The sequence below is a fragment of the Saccoglossus kowalevskii genome, unplaced genomic scaffold (assembly GCF_978046115.1).
Source record: "Saccoglossus kowalevskii unplaced genomic scaffold, keSacKowa6.1 SCAFFOLD_230, whole genome shotgun sequence".
NCBI classification, from domain to species: domain Eukaryota; kingdom Metazoa; phylum Hemichordata; class Enteropneusta; family Harrimaniidae; genus Saccoglossus; species Saccoglossus kowalevskii.
Window position 1 is genome coordinate 61,620 of NW_028188698.1, and position 10,689 is coordinate 72,308.

The 10,689-nt window shown below is 33.5% G+C and overlaps 1 protein-coding gene across 1 annotated transcript; it reads left to right on the plus strand.

Annotated features, from left to right (window-relative positions):
- The first annotated feature begins 1,464 nt into the window (after positions 1-1,464).
- On the plus strand, positions 1,465-10,155 carry LOC102801926 (protein turtle-like). The gene is made up of 13 exons (XM_085496371.1): positions 1,465-1,501; positions 1,937-1,977; positions 2,445-2,774; positions 4,280-4,570; positions 4,713-5,012; positions 5,330-5,653; positions 6,437-6,736; positions 7,025-7,318; positions 8,116-8,373; positions 8,694-8,827; positions 8,927-9,010; positions 9,148-9,240; positions 9,374-10,155. The coding sequence occupies exons 2-13, from the start codon at positions 1,941-1,943 to the stop codon at positions 9,392-9,394; spliced, it is 2,466 nt and encodes an 821-aa protein (XP_085352497.1). The 5' UTR covers positions 1,465-1,501; positions 1,937-1,940; the 3' UTR covers positions 9,395-10,155.
- Positions 10,156-10,689: the final 534 nt, after the last annotated feature.

A 10,689-nucleotide genomic window follows, 5' to 3' on the forward strand; every position in this document is an offset into this window, starting at 1 on the left:
CTGATCAGACAGTGATTTCTTTTTTGGTGAAACTTGTTGCACTATCGTAAACATCGCGCAGTTCTTATAGGGAATAATATCATTACTTTACACACACTGTTACCTGCATTATTGACTACGCTTACTATTATTTGAGTCAAGGGTATACCAATAATACCCTTGAATGTTTCTGTACACTATAATAGAATTTTCTACATAAATAACATAATAAAATAACACGATCATATAACTCCACGTGTATGATTAGTTCACGCACAAAACGGCCATGTGATGTGATGAAGCTCGGTATTCCACTGTTCACCGCTTTCCGCTCATTTGTTTCAAAACGTTGGTAATGAAATTGATATAATCTTGTAGATTAACTTTTGGTTTCATCCACTGTCAACTGTTCATGATAACTGCAATAACAACAAACACTATTTCTCACTTCATATATAATTCTTTTCACTATATTTTATAATTTTATACTGCATTATCGTTAACAGTGTACATGACACTGTTATTATATTCTTACATCTCACTCGACTTGGACTAATGCTACAAATTTACAGTTGACTCACATGAACAAATATTGTTAAATTGACAATACACGAGGCAAGTGCATTTGTTTAAATACTGATTTTTGTGAAGTGTGATTGATTAGGAAACAAACCTACACAACACAATACATCATATCGCACTATGTATATCGATAAAAGTGGAAGTTACAGATAATATTATTCTTGCGTTCAGCATAGTGCACCTACCGTTGTTTTTTGTGTCGCTCAGACTCACTGTTAATGATAATTTTCATTTAATGGCTAAAGCCAGCTCATTAAAAAAAGTTGACCGTCGCTACCACAAAGTTAAGTGAGTGGAGAGGTCAAAGTGTGCGAACCCGGAAACACAGCTAGTGAAATAACGTTAACTATTTTTACAGTCGGAGTAGCTTTCCCCATTGTTGTCTCCAGTAAGTTGGTGTGATTTTATTCGTATAAATATTACAAAACATTTCTATGTCAGTTTTTGCTAATCTCGTCGACATCAATCGCATTTAAATACGTCTGAAAACATTGCACACATACGGAAACCGCCAAACAGATGCCCTCTTCATAGGTAGTATGTAAATAAAAACGTGAATAAAAATTTATATATTTAAATCTGAGCAATATTAACTTGCCTAGCGTATTTGCTCACTTCAGTGAAGGCGTTGGCGCGATTTAGTTTGCCCTGTCACCAAAACACTTGGTAATCGTTTTGGAAGATGGGTTTTACCCAAATACATGATATATTGCTGTCAAATTCAAACTATGAGTGTCAAGGGTGTCAGCTGTCGATGTGTCATCGGTGGCCAACTGGCGATATTTACATATCAAGTACGTTGATGACATCAACCTAGGTTGCCAGTACTTACTTCATCCATAAGTGACATTTGTGTTGACCTGATTCATGAATTGCATTCCAGGCTGTCCAATAGGTGCGAAGCGATGAGCATGTGAAATTGTCACTCCTGTAAATGAAGGTATGCCCTTGCACGTCGGAAAAGCACATATTTCAACATCTTATTTTTCCTGGAAAAAAAATCCAGGAGTAATTACATTTTGTAGTCTGTGATGCTATATCAAAATAGACTGCAAAATATCCATTTAAGTTTGTTTCTGTAGTAACGCTTGGATAATACATAATATTTATATTTAGTAAGTATTGTGAAAATAAATATTAAAAACTATACAGTCAAATAAAAGCGCTCTACCTCTGTGGTATTTTACATTGATCAATACCGTGCCGAATATTTGCGACTAAGTCGTGTTCTGACTATGAAATCACCATTCAATTGAGCGATAAACAATCGAGATGTTATACAAATATTACATGTACATTCTAGAGAAATATATATGCTACTTTCATGGAAGTGGTCCACTTCACTGTATTCATGTCAAAGTTCATTTGTTTGCAGAAACATGTTGACAACCATTGTCTTTCTAACTACACTTGCAAGTAAGTATATGTACTTACGATTTAAGAGTCAGTTTCAAATACGAACTTAAAGGTGCACATGAAAATGTATTATAAGAGAAAACTCGGTAGAGATCATGTATATGATGAAAACATCATTTCATATTAATACCATGAGTGTGTCTACATGTCAGGAGTATACGACATAATGTCAATTCAATGCACCACCCTGGGATCAAAAATATTCGGTCCATAATATCTACTAGTCGATTTAACCTCTATTATACATATAATTGTTAAGTACAGTTTTTTCGTCAATTCATCCACGATAACCACTACTACGATGTACGAGATTTATACAATTTTTGGAACACCTAATATGAAAACTTTGTCTATAGATCTTATAATTAATCAACAGATACAAAGTAGAATTGTTGTAAATGGTCCAATTGTTTGATCGTATACATGTATATACTCGAAACAATTGTATTCTTATTGTACATTCGTAGTTGCAGCAGCGATCACTGTTACTGTGCCTGAATCACATGTCACTTCAATTGAGACCACATCAACAGTATTGGAATGTACATTTACTACAACTAGCAGTAATCCACTGATTTCATGGTATAAAGGGAGTAGTACAAGTACAGGTTCTCTGATTATACAAAAAGACAATTCCGGGGTTTTTCCTCAGTCTGGAATCACAAGACATGACATTCAAAACCAAGCTAGTCTACTTATAACGGATACACAGTTAAGTGATGCTGACAAGTATTGGTGTCAAGTAGAAGGTTTAGGTGATCCCAGAGATGAAAAATCAATTACACTCACAGTAACACGTAAGTATCCTTTTTGTAAATAGCCTAACATTCATTTACGCATTGTATTGTCTGAGTCAGATGTCTGGTGCATTTTAGCCCACCTGGTTAATTTACTTCTCAACATAGTTGCATAATAGAAATGACCAGGTTCCGAACCTAATGGCTATTGACATATGGTACATGCGAGGTAGTGCTGGCTAGACACAATACTATTGCCCTTGATTTGATTCGAGAGGACCATTTACTTTGCACTGTAACACAGTCACTTGGGGGCTGAAAATCAATAAAAACTATTTTTTTGAAGAAAAAAAATCCTCTGCTATACGTATATAAATAAGCAAGTTGTGAAACATGGCACCTAGTAAATCGACACCCTGTCGGTTTCAAATTTCGATTTCTTACCTTAAAATGTGAAACAAAAATTTTAGAGGGGATCAGGTGTTACGTTAATAACCATTGTTTATAATCGCTAACTTGGTTTTATTCAAAACTGCATAAATCCCGCGTTTTCTGATGATATCCAACGATTTCATAAACAAAAATGGCCAGCAGCCAGAATCAAGGGAGATTCGCACAGAGTTCTGGGTAAATCAAGTGCGCATACTCATTTTCAGCCAATCAGGCGTGCCGTAACAGCGAGTATTTCCTTGATTTACCCAGAACTCTGTGCGAATCCCCCTTAATTCTGGCTGCTGGCCATTTTCGTTTATCAAATCGTCGGATATCATCAGAAAACGCGGGATTTATGCAGTTTTGAATAAAACCAAGTTAGCGATTATAAACAATGGTTATTAACGTAACACCTGATCCCGTCTAAAATTTGTGTTTCACATTTTAAGGTAAGAAATCGAAATTTGAAACCGACAGGGTGTCGATTTACTAGGTGCCATGTTTCACAACTTGTTTATTTATATACGTATAGCGGATGATTTTTTTTTCCAAAAAATTAGTGTTTATTGATTTTCAGCCCCAAGTGACTGTGCACTGTAAGTAAGAAGTAAGGAGCAGGTTATGCTCCATCATCGCCAACTTCGGTTCCGAAATATTGGTTGATAGGTTGATAGGTTGATAGCCGATTTGTGTTTGATTGCCTGGCGACAAGTGGATGGGGCGGGACAATAACACTGGTTGTTAGTTACAGTTATGCATAATAATGAGGTCACATAATCATATTATTAATCATATTTTTTGCCTATCGCTTTCATTATAGCACTGGTTGCGTATTCCGCTCTATAGAAGTGCTTGCAATATTACAGATATCAGTATTAATGTGGTTACCTGAAATTTATAGTTAGTATTTAATAGACAACTATGCATGTTTATAATGTAGGAGGTGAACCAAAAAGCAACATGGAATAAATTCTGCATTTCAGTTTCAAGGAAGAGACTAATATTTTAAAGTCGGATCAGAACTTTTTATATTCCAGTAAATACTGGTATCATTGACATAAGATATATACATGGGAGAAATGTTAATATTATTATTACAAAATATAAATAGATGCTTTCTTATATCTACATAGCTGCAACACCACCATCTCAGCCTACAATAAGTATTACAGCTGGTAGTAATCCATCCAATGCAGGCAATATAATCAGATTAAAATGTACATCTACTGGTAATCCCACTCCGAGTTACAGCTGGCTAAGAGATAATCAACCACTACCTGCAATAACTAGATATCAACTCAGCAGTGATGGCAGTGCATTTACTATTAATCCCAGTGACAAAGATGACAATGGAAAAACATTTACATGTCACGTGACTAATGTTAAAGGAAATAAGGATGAACACATAATACTTAATATAAGGTGTAAGTAAATAGCCATGGATAGCGAACATATACAAGTTACATGTATTATAACAACAATGTACGACTTCTTGCATGGTACCGGCACTCGAAAAATAGTTGTACTAAATTATATTATTACCTCCACGATTGTATTGATTACTAGATGCTCCAGATAATCCAGATTGCACTTATCAGACTACCACTTCATTATCTTACCTACTCGATGACGAAATGAAAATAAGATGTCAATCAACTGATGGCTATCCATTAGCAACATTACATTGGTATTATAATAACAATCAGATTCAAGGTTTATCGTCATCTACAAATGGTAACACAGTTTCACAGGATTACACATGGAATCTGATAAGAAATGATAATGGGGAAATGTATAGGTGTGAGGCGACTAATGTTATACAAATTACACCATTAACATGTCAACTTGGACCATTCAATGTCTACTGTAAGTATATATTATATATATTATTATATAGAAATGATAATCAAGTAATGTATACATGTAAAGCTACTAATGTTGTACAAACTACACCATTAACATGTCAACTTGGACCATTCAATGTATACTGTAAGTATATCTTATATATGGAATCTAAATAGAAATGATAATCAAGTAATGTATACATGTAAAGCTACTAATGTTCAACAAACTACACCATTAACATGTCAACTTTGACCATTCAATGCCTACTGTATGTATCCTAGTTATGGAATTTTATTTCAAAATCGTTAGAATTATTAGGTCAACATTTTCGTTTACAGTTCCAGCAGAGAGTGTGACATTATCTGGTATAAACAATCCTGTGAAGGAAGGTGAAACTAAAATACTGACTTGTACCACATCAACCAGTAATCCAGCATCTCAGATATCATGGTTAAAAGATAACAATGTATGGACTGCTAATACATATGAATCTATTACATCTGATGTTACAAGAGATGGAGATTATAATGGTGAAATAAGTGAACAACAGATGACAGTATCCATACAAGCAGAACATAACAATAAATCATATCAATGTCAATCAAGTCATCCAGACTTTACTGGTCACGTGACCTCTACTGTCATTGAACTTACTGTATATTGTAAGTAATTTAGAAATGTATTACAATTCACATTTGTTGATTTCACGGCCATGGTTACTTTAAAGCGGGAGGGTCGTCACCTGCGCAAGCGACGATAACAACACACGCTAAAAACGCAAAGGCTCATGAGTAGACGCTTGTTTGTAAACAATGACACGCTATTTTCATCTGACGCATACGCAGGTGACGACTCTCCCACTTTAATTGCATGTACAAAAGCTGCACTATATTTTCATGGTAATGTTAAACAACATTCTCTTGTGTGTTCTTTTGGAACAATTTAATAGAACATAAATTTTCTTTATCACGCTAAAACCGTATTAATAATGATTAATGAGTGTAATGAGTCTACACAATATCACGTTTTACGGTAAAGACTGACTATCGACGGTTTTCTGAATTGACTTGTATACCATTTACAATATTTACATGATGAACACAATCAACAGTTATCAATAGCCATCAATGAAAATTCAAGAGATGTTAAACAAAAGTATAATAGAATTAACTGAATTTGCTTTCCAAAACGAAAACCACTCCTCCTTCTCCTAGGTTTTAAAAACCAACTTTGGCTTGTATAATTGCCACTGTTATTGTGCGCTGCAATATGAACATAATGTCATAACATTAAGGGTTATGCTGTATATGCATTCTTATGAAGTACTACTTGATTAACATGGTGTTATTTAAATAATAATACGTTAACTATTTTTGATCTTATTTAGCTTTAAACGTGATTTGCAGCCTACTTGATAAACAGCAATACATTATACTGTTTTTCAGATAAACCATTTGTTGTGAACGTATCACACAATCAGCGATCGTATGCAAGCAAAGGGAGCGTAGCAGAACTACGATGTGAGATTGAAAGCAACCCACTTCCATCGGTAATATGGTATGGTCCGAATAATCAACCAATAAATAATGACAGTAGAGTCAGTATCAAAACAGTGTTACGTGGAACCTTACATGAAAGCATATTGACAATACATGATACAAGGCTAAGTGACTATGGTAGTTATTCCTGTTTTGCAGAAAACGATATTGGCAACACAACATTTATTGTCACGTTCAACGATAAAAGTAAGTATTGTCATTTTTCATTTTTACACTTGCTATTCTATGCAAATTAAAAAGTGCAATCATTATAACTCAATGATTAATAAATTCATTGCAAATATATTAAAGTAAATTTTGAATATTTGATTGTGACACCATGAAATTGGGGAATACAACAAGTATAAACTACAGTTTGAGTCTGCTTACATTACTGAATTAATCTTGGATAATAATCTAGATAGTGCGATAGTTTTGTAACCACTGCTTAACTTGTTTTTATTATTACCTAATAAATGTACAATTCACACATAGGTGTTCCAGATGCACCGAAGTCCATTATTCCAATCACACGGTACTATGATAGTCTGTTTGTTGTTATAATACCCGGATGCAATGGTGGAGATACAAATACAACTTATTTTATACAATATCGCTCATGGATAAACGAATCGTTCGTAGAATTGAACACTGGTAGCCCAGAGACAACCAATACCACAATAGGAATATTAAAATTAACACCGTCAACACCCTATGACTTTAGAGCTTATGCTGCCAACACAATTGGTATAGGACCATACAGTAATAGTTTTATAATCAGAACATTAGGTAAGTTGAAACATTAAATGAAAATATTGGTAGATTGGTGCGCTAAAGGACGCACCAACTCCACTTTGCATATTTTTTTTATCTAATTCATTGTGTGGCACATGTAGCAGAGTATTGCAGATATAGTTATTCGTGTTACATGTTTAACGGAAGTGGATTGGTTTTCTTCCTTTACTTACAAAACAGCTTATTACTACGATTTTACGCACTCAATTTTTCACCGTTTATGTGCGAATTGATGTAATCCGAAAATCGATCAACAGATATATATACTATAGCAAACCTTCTTATACACAGATAAATAAACATAATCAAAAACGATGCGCCAGTAAATCTAAAACGTTAAATAAGTTACTTGTGAATCATAAACGCAGTAAAACACTACGATAAAGACTTTCAGCGTTCGACATTGTGACATTCTTTCGTTTTTGAAAAAAAAAATGACAAGATAATTCAGAAATTTATATTTTGATTCATAACGAAATGTATTTTTGCCTTTTATTTATTTTGAATTATGACTGAAGAAATCTGAATGAAACTATAAACTATGTAGTGTGTTCAAAAACAATAACAATAACAATACTGTAGTTTATTGCATAAAAACGAAAGAATTTCACAATGTCGAAAAGTCTTTATCGCAGTGTTAGTATTTAAATGTGAGTAACAGTGTTATGATTGTGAATGGGTTGAATTATGAAATTACAAACCTTATAATTACATCAATCTAATGCAGTTTTGAATAAAGTAATGGTCACAATTGTTATAATTAATTCACAATTTACTGTATCCATTTTTAGATGAACCAATCGTAAAACTGGATCATGTTACTGGTAAATTGAGCTGGACACGTCATGAGAACAAGGAATATACATGTGTGAAAATAGAAACACGTATCATAGATGTCACGTGGGACGTTGTAACAAACTGTGTCAACCTAGAAGTACTGGAGTATAAAGTAAATGATACAACTAGCGATTATAGAATCACATATTGCACTAAAGATGGGAGTTGTGAAAGCTATGCCTTCAGTGCATCACCAATGAGTATAAGCAATGGTAATAAACCGACTTGAATTGTTACATTCAGCATGATAAATGTTAAATATATTTTTAAGTGATATGAGTTATTACGCACAGAAATATTGTAATTATTATTATTATCAATATCATATATAACACACTTTTTTACGATCATAAGCTGAAAAAAATGAGTTTCTAGGATTTGTTATCTGCGTTGCGAGGTAATTTATGACTGTCAACACTAATATTTAAAACGCATGTTCCTGCTACACATTCTCTTTGCAAATAATAAAAAAAAAAGTTACATGCAATTTCATTTCACATTGGTTGTAATTATAATAATCATGACATTTCAGGTTGTATCTGTGGTTCATGTAGTGTAGGTATTATCGTTGGTATACTCATGACTTTGCTGATAACTACTATCATTGCTGTCGTGATTAGTTATGTATTACATAAACGTCGATGGAGCCAAGTAAAAACCCAATCAGTGAGTAATTAACATGCATATTATGAAACATTAACAATGATTCTTTCCCTCGGTCGATAAAACTAAACGATATTTATGTCAACATATTATTTTAATTAGGCTGCCAAGGATGATCGCGAGTATACAGGACTCTCAACCATCCGAAGGGAAAAGGATCACACCTACGAAATACCAGAAAAAGGGGTAAAGTAAATTAGATTACTATCACCACTATCAACTTATTACTTTATATTCCTGAAATATTTTATTGTATTACCTTATTGCATTTAATTAGTGGTATCCTTATATCGTCATTCATTCATTTACTTATATATTGTCAGGATGCTGACAAAGATGGCGGTTATACATCACTCAGCCCAGCTACCAGAGAAAAAGAATCTGAATATGAGATTCCATTACCAAGACTAAATAAGGTATTAGTACCAGTATGCACCTTTGTAAAGAAATTAATTAAGACAAATGTGCCATACTAATGGACACAAATTTCCCTTCTATACACTGTGTAAACAAGTTCTACGATTGACCAATCAAATTGTTAATTTACAGGAAACCTCTGGAAATACCTGACAGAAAATCTCATGAACCAATGATACACCTGAGACAAATTCAACAGTAGTCATGTAAACAGAGTTTCAATTCATCTTATATCTCCGCTATATTGGTTCATCTGATGGACCTGGACATGTTATTGATTGATCAGCAAATAGAACTACAGTGATAATAAAATGGTCGTGTTATATGCAAAATATAGTAATATGATAAACGACAGCAATCATATTTTGTATTGAACCGTGCTTGACTAATATAAAGATATATTCTCATATTTCACTGATTTCCTATTTTTATGCAAATCTGTCGATTACCAGTTCACATTATGCTAATTATATACATATTTTATATATTTGAATCTCTCGATGTAAACCATGTGAGAAGTTCATACATTCATATTTCTGTGACTTGATCAGAATATATAATCATTATATCTTACCATATTATAGGATACAAGGAGTAAATGAATAAATGTAAAAATGACATATAACACTGTATAGCACAGATTAGTACAACAACAACAATAAGACGATATTTCTTCCCCGAGACAATAATCAATAGTTGTTGACCGTTTTATCACATACTTTCTTATTCCGCCTACTCTGAACATGGCATATTTTATGTCATGGAATATATGTCTGCTCTTAAGCAAAAACAATGCACACTGTTTTTGAGCGCATATCTTGCCATCGCATCGTAGTAACTTGTAATTAATTAGTGGGTATTGTAAGGAAGTTATATTGTTAAACTTAAACGAATTAAAATGTTGCTATACTACAGTTGGAATTGACTTGTTAGAACGCGTCTACTATCTCCCACTTCTCACTTATTCGTTGTAATAACCGCGACGTGTTTCTTGAAGGTCACCGCTCATTTGAGTATAATAATAAAACAAGAGACTATCAAATGAAATGGCTGAAAATTGTAATAGAGAAACGACCGTGTAGTGAATATATTTTTTTTACTCTGAGTGATGGACTTCAAATTTTGAAGAGATAACGTGATATATTTTATAGTCACAAAACCCACATTTGCAATAGCAAACATAGTAAAAAAAATATCATGCGGTGCAACGGATGATTACAATGCAGAAATAAATCATATCTCTCCACGAATACTGGATGCACATCACAGATGCACGCTAATGTGACTGTCTGATTCAAATTGAGTGACGCTGTGACTGATACTATTACTTTAGAAATTCTGAGATGGTAAAAACGGTGTTTCTTATTGTTTCCTTCAGTATTCAGCTGAATTTTCTTAATTTTCTCAGGATAATTAATATTGCTGAAATTTTGTTTTTCCCTGGCAAA

Coding starts and splice junctions, on each gene's coding strand:
- LOC102801926 (XM_085496371.1), top strand. CDS start 1,941: ATGTTGACAACCATTGTCTTTCTAACTACACTTGCAA. Junction 1,978..2,444: donor CTTTCTAACTACACTTGCAA/GTAAGTATATGT, acceptor GTACATTCGTAG/TTGCAGCAGCGATCACTGTT. Junction 8,828..8,926: donor GCCAAGTAAAAACCCAATCA/GTGAGTAATTAA, acceptor TATTTTAATTAG/GCTGCCAAGGATGATCGCGA.